This window comes from Monomorium pharaonis, chromosome 4, assembly GCF_013373865.1.
Source record: "Monomorium pharaonis isolate MP-MQ-018 chromosome 4, ASM1337386v2, whole genome shotgun sequence".
In the NCBI taxonomy this organism is placed as follows: Eukaryota; Metazoa; Arthropoda; class Insecta; order Hymenoptera; family Formicidae; genus Monomorium; species Monomorium pharaonis.
In genome coordinates, this window is record NC_050470.1 from 26,565,955 (window position 1) to 26,586,999 (window position 21,045).

At 38.5% G+C, this 21,045-nt stretch overlaps 1 protein-coding gene across 8 annotated transcripts in view; it reads left to right on the plus strand.

Moving 5' to 3' along the window:
* Positions 1-21,045, plus strand: part of LOC105839835 (tensin-3) — a 210,080-nt gene that overhangs the window by 118,280 nt on the left and 70,755 nt on the right. For 7 of the 8 annotated variants that reach the window (XM_012686408.3, XM_028189478.2, XM_012686407.3 and 4 more), the window contains one exon: positions 10,330-10,509. In XM_012686408.3, the coding sequence (XP_012541862.2) occupies positions 10,330-10,509 (180 nt within the window). Of the gene's footprint in view, positions 1-472; positions 853-6,051; positions 6,565-10,329; positions 10,510-21,045 lie in introns of those variants that run through there. The other variant, XM_012686410.3, reaches the window with a different exon arrangement.

Sequence of the window (21,045 nt, forward strand, 5' to 3'; positions counted from 1 at the left end):
CAAGATAAATTTACATCAGCCGATTGCATCCGATCGATCACTCCGCTCGCATGGCTCGCGAATAACGGGGAATGTCCGAGATTGGAAAAAAGTTCAATGCTCCGCTTCTCGTATCCCGATGTCGCTATTGCAAGGCAGCTTTTTGCTTTCAGCTGAACGGGAAATGGGAAACCCTCCCTTTCTCAATCCTTCATATCCTTGCATATCATGAGCATTGGTTACGTAAGCGGGGGTAGCTGCCATTGTAGCTGCGGTAGAAATCCCCTTTGCGGTTTCTACCACCGGTTTCTCCCCCCCCCCCCTCTCCATCTTTTGTCGGTGAGCGGTCTTACGACGTTGTCAGTACGACGACACGGTGAAGACGACGAGCACGCCGAGGTGCTCACGGCGAACGGCACATGCGACGCACGTCTCCCGGTGACTCGTGAGCGTGGAGATCGTGAGTGGATGCCGCGACTCGCCGTGCGCACAACAGCGGCCAGTCGGCGTACGTGCACACGTGTGAGCGCACGTACGCCAAGCGTACGCGAGCGCGCGTGAGAAATACGAACAGGGATTAGGGGTATATGGACTCCGTAAGGATCTAAGAATCTGTTTGGGGTGTCACGGAATCCGGTGATCGCGGCAAAGCGGAGCGATTTTTCATCTCGCACGAAATTTATGTTAACATCGCGTGAAACTGCGTTTCGTTTCTCGAAAAATTTCTCTGGAGTTGGTTGAATTATCTCGACATGTGAAGCAGATATCTTATTGAAAACGTGAAATTAGTGTGTTTGTGGATAAATTTGTGAAATTGGATGGTTTAAAAGTATATGTGTTATGCGCAGTTTGCACTGGTGCATATATGCGAGAGTGAGTTGCACTGCAAATAGAGAGTTTTTTCCATCCATGTGGCGTTTGCGAGTTGTGGATTTTGGAGTATTTAGTGAATTATCGTTATATATTTTTATTATTTTAACTACTTTTAATGTCTCTTTAGTTTTTTCTTTTTTTTCTTTCTCTCTCCAAAGAGCAACATCCGCATCTGTGTCTTCCAAATATTTACATCAGTTAATATCAGTTTAAATAAAGAGAGAACAGACACCAGATAAAAATATCTCGATAATTATTGTTAATTTTTTGGTCATGTAATAAATTCTGAAATAGAAAGTTTACAAATTAAGAACAGTTTGTAGCAACATTTAAAGCGCACTATCTAAAATAATTTTATAATGCTAAATTTATTTTAAGTAAATTAATTTGTTAAAAAGCTGCTAATAGTTATTTTTATTCGATAATTGTCTATTCCATTTGATTTGTACATCGATTTGTGCAGTGACATTTGAACCGAATAATATCATGTGTAGTTCTTAGTATAAAGTTCATAAACTCGACAGCGCATACTAACGAGTTTCTTACAAATGTTATTATCGAGTTATGCTCGTTCAAATGTCTTCAATGAATTGCACATCGATTTCTTGTATCCAATAAAAACGCCAGATGTATATGTCGCCCGGTTATACATACTGACGCAAAGTACAAAGGACGATATAATTATGTAAATATTTGTATGACTGCGATAAATTGTGGTCGAAACTGACAGAATCAAAAAAAGAATATAATCCGATTATTTCCGGCTGGTTATCGCCCGACGAAATTACGTATTCAGCCATACTTCGATGCTGATGCGTAGCAGACGCGTGGGCGGTGACGATCTTGAATTACTGTTAAGAGACATTATCCTACAAGGAAGTTATTGGTCCATGAAGCCTGCGTCTCGCTTTAAAGTTTAATTATAGACGAAAGTGAAACGTCGTTACTCAAAATGCTATTTTTTAGGGGGTGGGGATTAAACCGAGTAACAGCAAAATCTTGAGTTTAGAAAATTTTAGTAACAATAAATATTTAACAGATTTTTAGTTTATAATAATATTAGCGATTTTATAAGAAAGGAAAAATATCTTTGTTCTAACAAAGACTTAGAACTTTACAAAAAAGGATAAATTACATAATAAAATTAATCTTTTATTTTAATGCATTTAATTACACATAGAATGAAATATATCTAATTTTCTGAAAAGACTGGTGTATCACGAAATCGGATTTATTTTAAATTTCTGGAAAATTGAGGATTCTCTTCTGCTACGATAGTATCCTTCGCATCAAGGGAAAGTATAGAGGTTTCTTTATTCATGTCTACTTCATGCGTGATCATTCTCACGTGTTTCAGCGACACGTAGCACAAGTTAGTTAGCAATGCGTGAGAGCGACGATTGTTTGCTTATCTTACGTCATAAACGGAACGACCTGCTACTGCATAATAGAGATAATAACGATAATAACGATGCCGTTCGAGTTACAAAATGGTTTCCCATTGCATACTAATTTTGGTGTAAGCCATAAATTTAGAAAAAAAATTTGCATTTTCAAAGACAAAGTTGAGTATTTTACTTTTGTCTATAATTAAACATTAAAGAGACACAGATTTGCTATTGAAATTACATACTGCAAATATTTTATACAGAATGTCACCGTACACTGTGCCCGTCCGACCTTTCCGGGCCACTAGAATCATCAATTGACCTTTTCGTTAATGTCCCAGTGAAACGTAATACTGCTGGGACAATAACGGCCCATATATTACTGTTCTTCCACCAGGATGTATCGCATGTATCGCAAATTAGAAACATAGTCAAATGTAATTCGATTATTTGTACACAGTAAAAAATTGATATTATTAAACTCGTCAAAACTTTTTTCAAAGAAGTAAAAGAAGTTATAGAAATTTCTGAATACGCGCGATGAGTCTGCATTAAAATTTTCCGTTTATCATCGAGAATGTAATTAACTCTATTCTGTTTTCTGATTAATACAAGCATTCCCTTGACATGTACAATTTTGCGCCGAAATAATGTCACTGAATGTTGTCGTGCTTCAGCGAGATATTGGCGATAATCTCATAGCGTTAAACCGCTGTAGCACTTTGTCCCGTCGCGTCATGTCGAGTCGTGTCCCGCGATAGAATCGACACCCTCATTTAAACACAGCAACACGATATTTCGCTCTCCCGTGGACCGTCATGTTCCGGGCGTCGCGCGTCGTAACGATGGAAATTCTACAGTTTATTGTTGGTCCCGATAAACGCCGCGCGTACATACATACATACATACATACATACACATCTGCTCTGTAAAAGCACGCCGATAGCACGCCGTGAGAAACGGTACCCGAGGTGTAGTACGCCTTTGGCCAATGTGCTCGCGAAACGTGCGCGGCCCGATCGCTTAAAGAGGAGACTTCGTAGCACGAGCACGAAGCGGAGCAGACATGCAGCCTGAATTTCTTTCGTGAACAAACGGCGACAGCGGGAACGGCCGCGCGCATAGCTGGGCTCGCAGTTGATGTCGACGTTGAGGTTTTGCTCGTATAGCTCGTATAATCCCCCACCAGGGCTCGTTTGCTCAGGAAATGGAAGATCTCCGCTCGCAATTTTCGGTCTAACAAAGAGTGATACACCGGGTTTATCGCCGGTTAGCCGCTATAAAGATACTCGATTTACTTGCAATTCTAAACTGGTCCTTTTACTATTGTTTTGTTATATTTCCCAAGTATACATTTAGATATGTAAATGAATACTTTTTGTAATTCTGAAATAAACCGAGAAAGAGAGAGTATTTATTCATTATTTAAATTTATACAATATACAAAATTCAGTGGCAAGCCTCGATATTTTATTAATATCCATTTTGTTTTTGAGCAACGATTAATCTATTTTAATTCCAATACATTTTACACAAAACGTTTTCGTTTTTATTTCCTTTTTGCAATTTTACGTAGGTATAAAATTTTTTACACAGTTATTTGCATTTCACTGGTGCACACGCGGTCGAGAATATCCGGGATTATACAATGCATTTGGTCGATGGAAAAAGGGGAGTGTTCCTCCGTTAAATCGGGGCTGTACAAATGTCGAGGTTTCGCTGCCGGTATAATCTCGATCTTGCGCGCCAGGTCGTTTATCCTCCCCGAAGCGATGCTGCGGAGGAGAGGATACGTCCGGCTTCGCTCTCCCTCGCGCGGTCTACCACGTCCGTACGTACTTTAGAGCGCACTGTCGTCGGCTGTTTGAAAACCGACCACAGAAAGTCCTTGCTTATTCCCTCCGCCCCCCCCCCTCTCTCTCTCTCTCTTTCTCTCTCTATCTATCTATCTATCTCTATCTTTTTATTTCTTTTCCTTCTCTTCTTTCTCTCTACATATTAGAAGTAACTCTAATATGAACTAGGATTTTTATCGCTCAGTCCTCTTGATTGCCTAACGAACCGAGGCCGATGACAGATAAATGCGGAGGTCACGTCATCTCGTGAAAGAACACCGGCCACGGGTCTCAAATATTAACCAGATAAGTCGCTTGAACAGCTCCGCGGGAGGTGTTTACGTCGGAGTAAACATATGTAACGCTGATTATTACAGACGGTCACGCGCGGGACGCGCCAGTCGGGAAGACGAAAAGTCTCAGGAGAGATTATCTCGCCGCGATATCTGCGAGAGGCTGGAAGTGACATCTTTCCCGAGTGCATCGGGCGTGCAGTGTCATTTACGCGCCGCGAAAGATAGGCGGATGGTCGGTTTAATGCGCTGAATACGAGCGATAATCCTTCCAGTCGTTCGGTCTGACGTTACGACCGGAGCTTCCCGCGACGGATAAAGAGATGTAAGCGAAAATTGTGGAACACAATTACCGTTACGAACGCGAGCGGAACGCATTCTCACAGGAAGCGGTGACTTTTGCTATTATTATTATCATCATCGGCGTAATTCATAACTCGCATTTGTCTACGCGATAGTGCGTGGTGCCGGGGAACATTTATTAGCTCCCTCCGACGATCTGGGAACCGGCGGAACCTCGGCCGAACATTTTCGCATTAACATTAACCTGCGAGATTAATGGCACGCGGAAATCCTCGCGGCACGCTGGAAAGAAACCGAGAGATCGTAATCGGCCAGATCGAGGACCGTGTGTGTTCGTGAGAACATCGCCGTGGCCGCGCTCCGTCGTTGTCATCGAGAAACCGTACACATTTTATGCACTCGATATATCGATATTCTTGCAACGGTACGAAATCCAGTACGCGCTCGAAACACGATACACCAGGAACGGAAGTGCCGATATCGAGGAGAAAGAGCAATGAGCCCTTGGTCATTCGGAGTGGACGTTGAAACGAGTTAGGTTTCAAGTATAAGGATTTGAGCACGAAAAACGAGACTTTCCCGCGGGCTAAGTGCTTGAACTCGTAAAACCTCCGTATAATTTGTGGGTTTTCTTTGCTTTTCTTCCCTTCTTTTTTCCAGTGGCTCGAATATTATCGATTTAAAGCCAATAGTTTCAGAAATAGAGAACACAATCCGATCGACATTGCGTGTAAAAAGTAGGAAATGTAACTTTTTTTTTAATTTACAACGATTACTAATAATTAGTCCTTTTGTTGGCTAAACAGTATGACACATTAATTCTTTAATTGAATAACAAATTTCTTTTATCTTTAAAAACACCGTGAACGAATACAAAGGTATACATTCAAGTTTCTTTTTATTTCGAAAGGGAGAATTATGTTAGTGCGCTACGAATGAACACGTGAGACGAATTGATGTCGTTTTCAAAGTTCTTGAAAGGATTCCGCGGTTTATCGACGAAGTCACGCGAATTCGAGGCGTGGATTTTGTAAGTCGAAGTCAGGACGCAAGGGAAATATTACTACGGGTTTACCGAATGGGCCAATAAATCTTCATACTTAGTACCATCGGCGCGGAAAATGCTGCCAGCTTTCGAATGCATTATTATCATTAAGCACGATAATTATCGAGATATTACGCAAATTATTTATAAATGAAGATATTTTATACTTTTTCTATCGAAGAATTTCTCTCTTATTGTAAGTTTATTGAATATTAGCTAAGTAAAACGCAGTATAAATTCCAACTTGATTTGATAATAATAATGTGCTAATATAAGAGTAATGATGTATATAATTTTTTTAATTGTAATATACGAATTATCAATTTTTGATCAAGTACGGAGTGCCGACGAAGAATTTCAGTGAAAAATCGGCTGTGACGTGCCATGTGTCAATATAATTTCGTATGAGCTGCTCCGGTCACATGCTTCAGTCGAATGGATAGCAACGATGAATGATGCACCCACGTGACCGGTTGGTGCAACGACGGCATCCCCGACGATGAAGAGTGCATCAGAACCGGCTGCACGTCGTCGTGGCTATTATCGCGCGACCTTCTCTCGCACTTTGCTGCGCGTCATCGACTATTTATGCACCTAAGAAAGAGCTTTCGAGAACTCACTCGCAGAAACAAGAGAGAAAGAGAGAAAGAGAACTTGGACCTGGCTCGCGGTGATATTTGAAGGAGCGAAGAGAAACGTGGTTCCCTCTTCTTCCACCTCTTCGACTCATCTTCTCCTCCGCGTAGCGTCGAGATAAAGAGACGTCGGGGAAGTTCGACGCGAGGAATGCCCGCGGGATGAAGGCCAAGATACCGCAGAAAGAACTGGACGACCTCTTCGACGACGAGGTACGCGGTAAGATCGTTCGATAGGCAACGCGGCAAATCCGAAGGGACTTCAATTCGGCGCGCGATCGTTTCCTCCTCAACGCGCCGCGCGATTTTTACGATCGTGCGATTAGTCCTCGCTCGAAGACAGACGGGGCCGATTGGCATGCCAACACTTCGTCGGCACGTCAAGCGTGTTTAATTTTAATGACGCGGGAATAACAAACGCGTCATGACGTGGCTCTCGAGGGAACGAAGAAGATAGAGTGCCAGCTTCCCTTCTGAATATAATAAGTGTTTTATATCTTATCCCCTTAGATTATCTGTGATTTTCTTTTTTATATTACTCGTATAAGTGAAATTGAAGACGAGCGATGTATGAAATATAATTTTTTAATTATCGACGACAATGTTAATTCTGGCATGGACAACAAATTTAGAAAGTGCAGCTAGCACTTTTTTTCGACAGCTGCAGCAAAAAGTTTGAAGCCGTAATATGAAATACGATCATGAATGATTTCATTGTCAGCGCGCCTCGAATTACAGCAAAATTCTAAGAACTCTCCGCGATGCACCTCAATTAGGTTCGAGAAGCGACGGTGTCGTTTCGGTTGTCAGATAACGTTGCGCGCCGTGCTCGACGTAGAACGCCGCGAAAACGCGCGCGCGTGCGCTCACTTTCACGCTCCGACGGACACGTGATCCTGAAAAATTTTGCCAAGCGTTTAATTCGCGGGAGAACGACGTTGCACGCAAACGAGATGACGGTCGTAACCCTTCCGCGGATAACAGGCAAAAAGCAGAATTGCGCCGCGCGTTACATTACTGCGGTGCAATCAATTTCCACCGCGTGCTCGAGTCGCGCGCACGTGTTCGCGTGGATTACGTGATAGATAACAGTCGATCTTCTCGAGCGATCGCGATAGGCAATTCAGCAGAGTACCTTTAGAGAGAAAGGATGGCTCGCTGACATAGTCACGTTTAAATCTGTGATATATAGCTTAATGAAGTAATTTCGTTAAATTAAAATCTGTCACAGGAAAGATTTATCTTTATTTTAAATTGTATATATTCTCATAAATTTTATATTGATATATATATATTTTTCTGTACTATAGATATTGTAAGTTTTATTGGCATCGGCAAGCGACAAATTATTTTAGCCTTTGATGATTTTTTACTTTTATTATAATAAGAATAAGAGCAAGATCTCTCTTTAATGCAACTTTAATTACAGTTTAAATACACTTTTACAACCAAAGTAGAAAACTTCACTATGTTATCTGTGAATCTAAATGATCCTACAACATAAGCAGCTAAGTTTTCGCAATGTCACGGTACGAACCATACGCTTCATTATGAACAACAGCGTCGGAAGAGAGTTTTGTTTCGCAACATTGGCGCTTTATCCGCTATAAATCGTGATTTAACTGAAGCGCCATTTAAACCGCGCCTTTGTTTACGATGAAAACGATCGCGCCCCGCACACGTTCCGCTGTACCGTATCCGGTAGTCGACCTCCGCGTAGATCGTCCGGATCGCCATGTGAATGCCACGTATCTGACTGATCTCGATCGTGCTGGATCACTCTCAGCGCGCAGCGTCATGAAAGACGGAGACTAAATCACAGCTGGCCCGTTAGTCTCGATCGTGCACGTTTACGTGAGCGGCGTGGTACGCACACGAAAGCGTCCCCATTCGGTCTCTCGCACATTGGGATTCACATACGTCGAGATTTCGTCCGGAACACATATCGGGTGAAACATAAATTTCTCCCTCTGTTTTTATTGTTTTCCATATAAATTTTATATACGAAGAAAGTTATAAATTCTTGATACATCCCTCTTTTCCCACATTGAAGATGCATTTTCTTAGCAGAACTTTCCATTTGCTAAACGTTTACTTTACCGTAATAAGATAAATTTACATTTAATCTCAAATTTTTTGAACATTTGCATTATATGTTCTCAGAGAACTGATATTAAAAAACTTTTATATTAAAAATTATGAATATAAAATACGTGCGTATTTTACTCAATTCTATTAGTAAAGTATTCTTGTACAATATAATATATGTTAATTATTGTACACGGTAATGTGAGTAATTTCCAATAATTACAAAAAAAGTTAACGACGATCGGCAATGTGTTCCCAGAAATGAAATCTTTTCGAAAAATTTGGAGAATGAATTTGAATTTTCAAGCCACCATATATCTACGCATTACAGGCTCCAACTGTTTTGCCAATCCATTCCGCGAGTGTCACTTTGACCGACACGTGCACGCGGCCGTAGATTTAATATCGCGCTATGCGCGCGGTAAAGAGAAGCTCCCGAAAAATGCAACCTTTAATCGCGGCGCGCAATCTGCGGGAGATTACACGACGCGACGTGAGATATTATTATATACAATGTGGCCGCGATTGCGAGGGGAATGCCGTAGCGGATGTAAATTAGCCTCATTCCTTGCGAAATTAATTCTGAGACCGTGGCAATCGGGCGCGCCGATTTGACATGGGTGAAAAATTTTAGATTGACTCCCCGCAATTCGCCGACGTGCCCCGTACTCGCAAACGGAGGAAGGGTTTACGCACGAGTCTCAAGGGTCTGAAAAGGCAGCGTCGATTGGCAGGCGCAGGCCACGTTCGAAACACGCTCGCTCAAGGGATTCCGCTTATACGGTCCCTATTATACTCCCCCGACGCTAATTGCTATTACGGCGAGACGTTGCATAAGCGCAATTATCGCATCCGTGAGCGACGCCGCCGTTCTTGAAGGATTGCACACGCGCACGCAATCTTTTCGTAGTTCGGCCGTGAGGTCTACGAACTTCCACACCAGGCAGCCGTCAACTCGTCATCTTGGCAGCCGCTATAGAATTATTAATTGCAGTGGATACATGTCATAGTTTGCAACTGACACACATATTTTCTCATACATGTTAAGCTACGCACATAAAATGATACCGTGATACATATACGTAAAAGGTATACTGTTGTGATACAGGAAAGAGAGAAATAAATTAACGATTATTTTTTTGACCATTTTCTTAGGCTTCAATTCCTTGGCTCGACTCCTGTTTCAAACCTCCATTTATGATTATTTTTAATATGACGTGTTGCGCAATGTACATTTAACTTTGATCGATACTATTACACTTATAGGATGATACTAGATAGCTAACGGTATTTTCAGATTAACGTAAAATTTAGCAGGGAATGTGACCCTATTTACGGCAATCGTATAGGTACACTATTCTAATTAGACTTGTCAAATCGGCGAAGCGAAGCGATTGATCTCGATACAATTGTCTAGAGGCAAATATCCGAGACTAATCGAACTGTGTCATCTGATGATATGATGTGTATGCGGGCGATCTAGTTCTTCAAGGATGCAAGTATTTAACAGCGCGTCGAAGAGACGACATACGCATAATTATCGTAAAATGACACGCGTTTGCGCACGCAAGGAAATTATTATGCTTCTACTCCGATAGAAAGAAACCTTGCGATAAATATATTTTAAATATCAATTTGCTTAATTATATTTTTAAAAATATTTTATTTTTAATTATTTTGTGAATTATTATAAGATACTACGTTTTTGAAATATTTTATTATTTATATGATTATTATATAATTACAAAGAAACTATATTCTTAATCTGAAAATAAAGGTTGACGCTCCTAATTATTCGCTCCTAAATTTCATTTAGAAAGAGAACTTTTTATCTTATCTCACCTCGTCTTCTAAAATCTTTAATAAGAAATTATGTGCTTTTTGTTTTAGGGCGCGCGGTTCCGAGACACCTCGCAGCAAATCCATAAACAATGGCAAGCCGATCCAACAAGGGCATTTCCAACAGTCGGCGGTGTCACTGCGAATTCGCCTTCACCGGCATCAGGAGAGCTCTCCACGCCAAATTCCACTCCCAGCCCTAGCCCTAGTCCGACTAATCATCAAGTCACGGTAAGTACTATTGTCAAACAAATTATGCCTGATGTAACACAATACAGAAACGACAATTTCATCTTGATGTTTTATAATTTGCAAGATTCAATTTCAAGAAAGAAAATAAGGCGCGTAATTTCTTTAATGATATGGCATAAGTTTCTTCAAACTACTAGGAAATATAAATTATTTGATATTTTTGTATATTTATATTTCTAAAGAATTTACTAATCAATATTGACATTTTAATTGCGCTATATTTATGCAATTTTATAAACAAAAGACGGATATAATTTAGATATAATTTTGAAGTATAATTTAGAATTGAATTTTTTTTCACGATGCTTTATCCTCTTGCGAATAACGTTCTTCCAATCTCGCGTACCTCTACCGTGAAATCACGAGCGACATTTTGCGATTCCACCTGAGTTCGCGGCGCTCTGTGCTTCACGAAAAAGGTAACGAGAAACAATTTCTTCCGACACGACCGTCGTGCAAAATGTTGAGCTGTAGGTCGCGCAGCGGGATGCGAACTGATGACATTTTCCTCGAAAGACCAATAAACTTTTATCTCGGTTATACGCGAAATGCAACGAGTAGTCTTTGTGCCTTTTTGTGGTGCAAGCTTCGTGCAAGTGAGCGCCGCGTCGAGCCGGGGCCTGAAATCCTCTGGGGTATATCAACTGCCATTTGAGATTCCGTCGTCCATGTAGGTCGGAGATTGAGGTATTGCTGAGCTTTCGTAGAACGCTGTAGATACGCGATACACGTTCAATGTGCATTTTGCATACGTTCAATGTTGCAATCGATTTCAACCGACAGACAACGCCTGACAGTTGTATCTGAAATATTTTTGGTTACAAACCCGCGTATTAAAAAAATTAATGAAAATAATACTTTGACACAACGACAACACTGTTCAGCGTGTATTCACATTTTTGGGGGGCAATATTTGCAAATTGGGTATTTAATTGTACAATTTTTTATTGTGAAATATTTAATTTTGCAAAAATGCTTTATAATTGGAGTATTCAAAGCGAAAACTTTCTCGAAAAATAAGGAATTTCGAAGTTGAATGTACTAAATTTTTCTTCTTCCTTTACATATCGTGCATCTCAATTCTGTGTATTGCTATAGCGATACTTGCGTCACTACAGAAGACGTATGTCTTCTGTCTGGCGAGGCACATACAGGTTTACGCACAGCATTGTTCCCGCGAGACTATCGGTATGCAAGCCGTACATCCAATTGAACCGGTCGAGCAGTCAAGGGGGTGGTTACCCCCGACGATGGTGCCATTGTACTCCGCGCTGTGGGATCTGGTTCTGGGTCAGCGTGGCTTAATGAGAAACTATCGGGCTTATATATACGTGGCCACCGCGGCACACTCGTTATGCAAAACTCGCACACAAATTGAATTTCTCCCGGCGACGCGAGTTTGTCTTTTATGGAATTAAGTCTCGCCCGTCGCGCCAAGGGGAGAATGTTTGACGTGACGTTTGGGGATTAAGGTCGTCCCATTCGCGCGACTGGCGGATGAAGATCTCTTCTTGGTCGCGCCGTCGGAAAACGGACTAAGACAGCGAATACGTAATTGCGAAATTAGCGCCAGCATTGTTACCGGGAAACGGAATTAGAATTTATTTCTCACAGCCTGATTTCTATCTGACTGTGATTTCTGAAGCTTTACATTTGTCAGGTATTTCTTAAAAGACAGAGAGAAAGAGAAAGAGAGAGAGAGAGAGAGAGAGAGAGAGAGAGAGAGAGAGAAATCATTGAATAAACATGTAATATAGAAATTAAGTAACTGATTAGTACTGCTGTTTATATCAGAGGATATAAAAATACCGAATTCTAATTAGATTTAAAATAGATACTTGTTGGAACATTTATTAAAAAACACACTGTTGAACAATCCTCATATCTTCCACCAGATCTAGTACCGCAAATGAAATACCAACCGCAAATAATGCATCCTGTCAACTTACAGCGGTTTATTACCATAGTTGTGATTGCGGTGATACCGCATGCGTGTTTACCGTTGTCATTTACCTCGCTTGTACAACAAGCTGCGGAAAAATAAGATGCTCGTCATTTGAACGGTAATTCAGGACACCAAGAATCCTGTTTTTGCAGATTTTATCTCGGCAGATAAAACTGCTGTGTAACTTGCACTCGTGTCGCAATATCTTACACTAATATTGTTTTTACACAATTCCATCGCAAACTTATCTTTCATAAAAGGTTACTCTTGATACATCTACTAAATCGATACGGTGACATCAACGTTATCAATATGTTAAAAAACCCGCGATTATCTCCTTTTTTATATTGCCGACCTAATTATGTAATTATGACCTGACTTTCGCATTAGTTAGCAACCTTCAAGCGGATATGATGCATTATGATACATTACATATCTGATAAAAAAAAAAGAGTTATCAGTGCACAAAGAAAAGCAGCAGTGTAAGAATTATTCTTTAGTTTTATTGTTTAGTTTTACTATTTATTAGCAATTTAGAAAAAATAAGAATAAGATAAAAATATATTGAAATTTGTGATTAAAATTGTATTGTGTATTACGCAAAAATATTGTTAGTATTTAAATACTTTAGTGTTTAAATACTTTTATTGATGAATTATTTAGAACAGTAATTTTTTTATTTGAATTTTTAGTATCAGAACAATTGTTTCAATATATTTGAAATTCTCTCTTTATTATTTTTGTACATTTAATCTTAATACATTTGAAGATTGAAATTTCCATTTACGTATAACATTTGTCTGATGTAACATTAATCAAATTTTGCAGCACAAATCGAATTATCCGGCGCAGTTCAATTATGCGTGCAATTGCAGTTTGATGTCATTAACACATTAGCACTGATTAAAGACGGGCATCGATATCGTTACTCCCTTCGGGAAATACCTTATTTACGTAATAGAGATGCCAAACGAACAAGAAACCATTCATTTTAACGCTAACTGGAGCAACTCCGACAACCTCAATAATGATAACGATAATGGCAATTTATCATAATGTAGTTAGCACATAGTTAATAATTTTTATTAATTAGTAATTTTTGTTAACATTTGTGCCAGGTAGCAAAGCAAGAAGAAAATTTAAATGTAAAAGATAAATAGAGATGAATATTTCTAACGAATAGAGTATACTGTTTGTTTAAATAAAGCCTACTTGGTAACGCAATATGACGTTTTTCAGGAGATTGAAACGATCGCACAGTTACTGTTATTAATGCTAATTAATGTCGCTATATTATTATGTCAAACAAATACGTGATATTTACATATAGCCGACACCAATTAGCAGAGTTGGTTATTGCTACATTGAATTAGTTGAGCATTGTATAACTCTCCATTAGCAAGGCACTCTGTTATACCGAGGTGTCTTTATTTACCAAAAAGCTGTTTTATCTCATCTCCAAACCAGAGTTGTTAAGACCGCGAAAACATAAGCTAATTTCTTTTTAAGTAGCTATATTTTTTGTAGTTATCCTAAACTATATTTAGCGGTTCTCTCTCTTTCTCTCTCTCTCTGTCTTTCTCTTTCTAGAGACGTATATTCCACCGCATAGAAACGCGCGGGTGTATTATCGTTGCTATAAATAGTATCATACCATACACCATAGGACGTAATTTACCAGACGTCATAATCGGGTGCGGCGCGCGTCACGATTACACCCAGAGTGACTGATAGCGCGAGTCGAGAATCGCCCCACACTGAAAGCCAGAGACACCAGACCCCAGATTACCCGTGATATGCAAAGAGAAGTCACTAACCCGCTCGCAAATAAGCTGCCTTAGGTAAGGTCCGTATCGGGCGGCCGTCGTAGGACTTCTGCGACAGCGTCGTCAACGGCAACAACGACGACGACGACGGCGTAGATATAGCGTGTCGTGATTAATCCGCGGCGTTTTTTTACTGGCGCGGAGATACTCGTCGCGGCGAGTTAATTAGCCTTGTCGGGAATCCCGCGGCGCGGATCGAGAAGCGGCGGGCGCATCTTTCGCTAATTAACGTCTCAATCGCTGGGATCTCATTGCGATCAGTGAAACACCGAATACAAGCCGCGTCACGTTCGTCCCATAACAATCGTTACGGCGACGTAACTCCGCGATGTAACGCCGCGATAACTGCGAGGGCCGCTCGTGCTGCGCTCGTAAAAGTCACCGGCTCAGCCGGAATAATGGACCGACGTTTTAACACGGGCCTGCTCGCTTGCCACGAGCGCCGATTTTTATCACCAGATATCTGAATTCGTCGTGCTGCGAGTTATGTTGCCAACATTGCCGGAAGTTATTCCGCGCTGTGAATGTATGACGACAATAAAATTTTCACGAGCGCAGTGATTCAGAAACCTCAGGAAATTGGATTTTGATCGTTTCGACACGAAGAGATTAGGATGCATTATTAAATTCAAATACGTAATACAAAACTGTATCAAGTTTGTTTTATTTGTATCTCTGTATTGCAATCACTTGATATGAACGAAAATATTATATATCGAAACGATTATATAAATATTAAATATTTCAGTACTCTTGTATGCGTTCGAGCGACGCAAATATTAAAAATACCAAACACACTCAACGATTAATCTCATCTTTTACATGCCCCGACCACTAATTTTCCATCCGCTTTAACTAAAGTTCCATTAAGGGGCTCCCTCTCTCGCCCTTCGTCCTCATTCCTTACGGCACGTATTCGCCAAAAGGGTTTAAGGTTAAGAGGGTCGACCGTTAAAAAAAAAAGAAAAGAAAAAGAGGAACAGCGGATCCTTGAGAATTCTGCAGCTGCCAGTCATCATCGGTGCAAGAAACGTTGTACGCGTGTTTCACGTCTAACCGTTTCGACGAAAGGTCGGGAAACAGGACCGGAGATTGTTAGGCCGTTGACAGGATACAACGCGGTCCATAATGACGCAGCTGGATACGCAATCGCTTGTTATCCTGTACACTTTTCGATGACTTTTGCCATTCGCTGTTTTACTGAATTTCCGCCACGCAAAAATATTCTGTGCGTGGCGCATATTACGATTTGCATATTCATTTTTGTGTCACCAATTTGCATAGCTAACGACGAAACGTACATCTCGCGGTGTCTCACCTACGTAGATAGTTTTTTTTTGTTTGTTTTATGAATAAAGCGGAATTTTCTCTTTTGTTTGCAAGTAACATAAAAATTATATTTTAAACAGGTACACATATTATCTCTATTTCTTTTGAAAACGTGACATAGTAGTACATAGGGAAAAATTTTATATCTGAATATCTTCATTTTTTTAATCTCTTTCTCTTCATAGATAATTTAATTTTTAAATTTTTAAGATCTATAATTAATTTTTTTACTTGAATAGAATCAATATTTGTTACGAGATACAAATCTCGATTAAACTGATGTAATTTTTCCACCAATTAAGTATATTTATTTACCAGATATGTTTATGTTCTCTTCTCTACAATCCTGTTAGAATTTTTGAAATAAACTTTTTCAACATTAATTTAATTTTGTAAACGATTGACAAAAATTTATGAAATTATTGTAGAATCCTGTATTAATGTACGTTACGGTTTATTACACATGTTTTATCTGATAATACAATATATTCTCAACGTTTAAATTTGCGTACTAAATCTATAAACATTTATTAATACTAAATCTATAAACGTTTATTATTACGAATCGTTAAGCAATAATTTGCTTATATTTCCATAATGACTTCAGATATAAACGTTGAATTATTGTTTGTCCGCAACAAATACGTATTTTATTGGTATTTTGGAATTACGCGATGTATATTTATTTGATTAATGCACAGTTATAATTTTATAAAAAGTGATTACAATATGATTTTATTAATATTGCTTTTAATTCTCTATAATTAACAACAATAATAAAGTTATCATTTTATATTTTTAGAAAGTTAATAGAATGGAACATCCGCAATGTTCTATATTGTTGAATATTTTCCTGTGTTTTTTTATATAAAAGTCATCGATAAAAATTAATACTTAGACAAAAGATTCGAATATTTTGCCTATCTAATTTATTCGAATAGTTTGAATTTGATATGTTCAAAATTTCAATAGTTTAGACACTAAAGAAGACTGAAAACATAATATGCATTGGAAAGAAGAAAGTAGTTTTTCACGAGTCTTTTCTGTTCTACTTCATTAATATTTTTAAAAATTTAGGTTTGAGTTATAGTAATTTTGAACTTTCGCGGATCTATAAAGTAAGTTCAAACAGTTTGAATTTATCTTTAATTTGAAAAGTTTAAATTCTATTTGACCTTTTCGATTTTAGGATTCATTTAAATTATTCAATTTATATTTAAATATTACTTGATGTTTTCGAGCACTAATAAGAATTACTGTTGATCCTATTAAAAGTTACAAAGTCACTAACTTGACTATTGACTAATTTGAAACTGTCATTGTGACCAATGTTTTTTAAACTATCGTGTTTTCCTTTCAAGAGGATGCATTACTAGCAGACGACACGAGTATCTAACATCTGCTGAGCACGCGTAAATGGTACTGATATTTATTTACGGTAACCGAAAAGGAGTATCTCGTGCTCCTGGATTCGATCTTTAACAGAAAGGGGAGGAATGCACTCTTGTTGCAGACACCGGACGCGATCTCTTTAACGCTTGCCGTTTATCGAAGTCATAATTTCCGGGTAAATTTAGATACGCTTCGAAAGTCTAATCAGTTCTTGTAACATTTTTGATTCTCTATTGTATACACTGTGCACAGATTATAAAATAACTAATTTATGAGGCTATTATTTTATTTGTTTTATTAATTATTATTGCAAAATAATTTTATAGCTTCAATAATAATTTTTAATATATTCTAGATAGTTTAAAAATCTCTTCGCAATTTCTCTACAGAATATATGAATCAATTTCATGAATGTCACATTCAATAACATACATTAAAAACTCAGTAGGAATCCTAATGCATCTCATCAGTCACGACGAATTGGGGATGAACCCCGCTGACACGCCAGATGTATCACTGGGTAGCGAATGTGTTAAACAGATTTGTTAGTCGAGCGAGAAAATCTATTAAATCCCAAGATAAAAGGTTGTGAATCCTTCGAGGGGAGTGCAAACCGGAAGTGCGAATTTAATTTTTTTTTCCAGACAACCTTGCAGGGTAAAAGCAAAACGAAGCGAGTGTAGAACACTCTCGACGACACATCGCATGCCGCATAATGCATAAAAACGATTTATTCTAGGAGCATACTCGGCTTTCATAGTAACCGTGTCAGTTTACGTGAGGAAAAAAGAAAGAGAGAAAAAGAAAAAGTTGCTCTCCAAGTCCCATACCGTTTATCAGAGTTTGTATTTTTCTATATATTGGTAACATATTCTCTCGAATGATTTTTCATGGCTTTATATAGCATTTTAATATATATGCAACTTTGATTACTTCAATCCTTATTTCTTCTCTTTCTCCCTCTCTCTTTCTTTCTCTCACTTTCTCATTTCTTTGCGATTTTCTACCTTTTATCTAATAGCAAATCGCAGCTCTTTAATGCCCCTAGTAATTTTGCTCTTATAACCACTCTTATTATCCAAAGAATGTAGAGTAATTATAGTCTATTGAAGAAAATTTTGCGAATAAAAGAATCCCTTTGCGGACTAAAGTACTTATCATCTTTCTCCTATGAAAGAAAGCATGGAAGCTTTCAGTGTTACAAAAGATTGAGATTTAACAATAATACAATTACTTAATTCAATATTTTATTACTTTTATTGTTATCATTATACATGGCTAGATGAGGATCTTTATTCTCCTCGTAATTTTTTACTTAAAACTATATTATCCACATTTTTACCTTGTTGAAATAATATTTGTATGTTATAAGATGATTTCCTTTTTAAGTATAAAATTATTTTTAGACATGTCTATCGAAGATTCTATAACACTAAGAGAAAGATACTTAAAAAAATTTATTTGTGGAATTTATTTATTTTGTTAAATAAAGGTTTATGAAGTTTAGTGAAATATTGTAAAATAAAATTTTACTTTTAGCAAATAAAAATTAATTAATGACATATTTTACACAAAAATGTATATTTAGCTATCACAATTTTTTTTTATAAAATTGAAAAATTGTCAGGTAACATTTATTTGCTAACATTTCGACTTTTTTTCAATATAGTATTATTTCCAGTTTCTCTACGATCTTCATCTATCTATCCATGTCTCGTCTTTTACCAATTGCTCGGTACTAGGGTAAAGATTTGATGCGTCGAAGGGGTGGTTGGCGCGCCGCTCTAAGTGCATCGAAATTTATGAACTGTCTTGCCTGCAGCCGTTCTACCGAGGAACCTTCGATGCCGCTGAAGGATTAATGCTCCGTTTCTCGCCAGGATTTTATGTCGGAAGCTTGAAAAATGTTCCGCCCGCTTTGCTCGTCGGTAAAATACCACCACCATCACCACCGTATACGCGCCCCCGCATTAGCGTCTCCCGCGCCTTTCGCAGATATCCCAGCAGTGCACTTTAAAGCGGCGACCTTCGCCGCAAGAGAGCGGCTTTAATTGGTTTCGCGACCGATGCGTGAACGCACCAACACGCGCGCGTCGCGAAATTGCTTTCTCGCCTGCATTTGCATCCCGAAATTCGATGCGATTTCTCATCGGACGTGGCGGCGTCGGATTTAAATTCGCGCGACAGACGCAGACGAGTATGCGTCCGTGAGCTACGCTTGAGAATAAATTGTTGGCTAATTAGCGATTAAAGAGTCAACGACGAGATTAATGGCTCTCTCGGTGAGCGTCCTGCCGAGGCGCACCTCGCGTGATCGTGGTTTGTTAACGCCACTGAAAAAAATCATGCATATGCATTTTTTTGTGATAAAGTTAATTTCTGATGTATCTAGCTTGAAGCATTCATTAATTTTAACTTAAACATTACCGAGACCTGCGTATACATTTTACTAACAATAATGAATTTTCTTATTCTATAATATTGTAATATTTATAATATTATAATTTTATAAATTAAGAAAATTCTTCTATTTTTTGTTTATAATATAATATTTTATAGCATTTCTTATTTTATAATTTTATAATAATTATAAGATTGCGAAAACAAATATTATCGTTGTATATTAACTTTTCTTTGTTATATGCTGCGGTATTACTTTACGAAGCAGTAATTTGATATTAAAAGGAAATTTAATATCAGATATGATTTTCTAACATATAATATACAACTTGGTGGTAAAATCTTTAATTGTACAAAAAATATTAAATAGCCACTGGATATGTGTTTCGCAATGCGCACGTATGTCGAAGATAATGAAATGCGCTCGTTAAAATGTCGTATCTTTTTCGCTCACGCATCGATTACCGGTTGTGTATACATGAAAACAGGAAAAAGGGAGAAACGAGAATTTATCGCGCCAGAGTCACCCACCGGCCATGTAAAAAATGATGCCGCGACCGCCCACCGGGGCGATCTATCGATCGCGAATCTCTGCCGTAATGAAAAGTCGGATGGCTCTCCGAAGTTCCTTGTACCAAGATCGTCGATCTTCACTGCTGCCACAATGCCGCGAGGATTTTTCTTGCGCGAGACTTCTTATTCGTTCACAATGTGTATCGAACGTTACTACCGAACGGCGCACGGAAATATTTGCAAGCTTGCGGTTTTGCCCGTAAGAATTGGGACGCAGTTCTGTCCTCTTAGAGATTTCTCGCACACTCAAAACTCTACGTTATCATTAATGAAGTATTTCTTAATCGTAGGAATTGGTACCAATATTTTAAAAATTACATATGTAACCGAAAAGAATCTGTAAAATATCTACGACGTTTAGATTCTATTCTTGACAGTTGCTCGTAAGCGCTCGAAATAAAAATTCATTGATATGTGATACATATTACCAACGGCTACGACTGAGATTGAGTTCTATTAATATGTCATGTGAAATGGTTCGGAACCATCGATCGTTGTTATTGTTCTGACGTCGGTAGTTCCCGTTTCCTGTACTTGTGCAGAAATCACTGCTAATTTTAGGCGATGAAACGTAAGACTTGTATTTAGCTTGACGCATTTTTTTTTTTCTTCACGTTCAACGGTATTACCACATCCTCTCTTCCTTTGATACGAAGAAACAAACAAAACTAGAAGGAATCGTCTGTCCAAGCTAAATATTTATTCATTACAACGTAGCTTATTATAACATTCTCTGTAAATCTCGCAGAGTGAAACGTCACTCTGAAAGAATGAAAATTGAGCTTATGCAATTTCCGAGTGATTTTTCATTCTGCTACAGATTCGAAGGGTTATTAAAGGGACGTAAATTTTTTCTTTTAAAAATATTCTATGCTTCACCATTCTTATAACATAGTCTTCGTGACATCACATTATATCACGCCCTTATTAAAATCCTTCGCAACATAATCGACCGGAGTAATTAAACTTCTTCGGGATCATTAATCTCGCGTTATCGTGAATCAAATAATAATTGACGATGGCAACGTACAATCGGCGACGAAAGTGAGC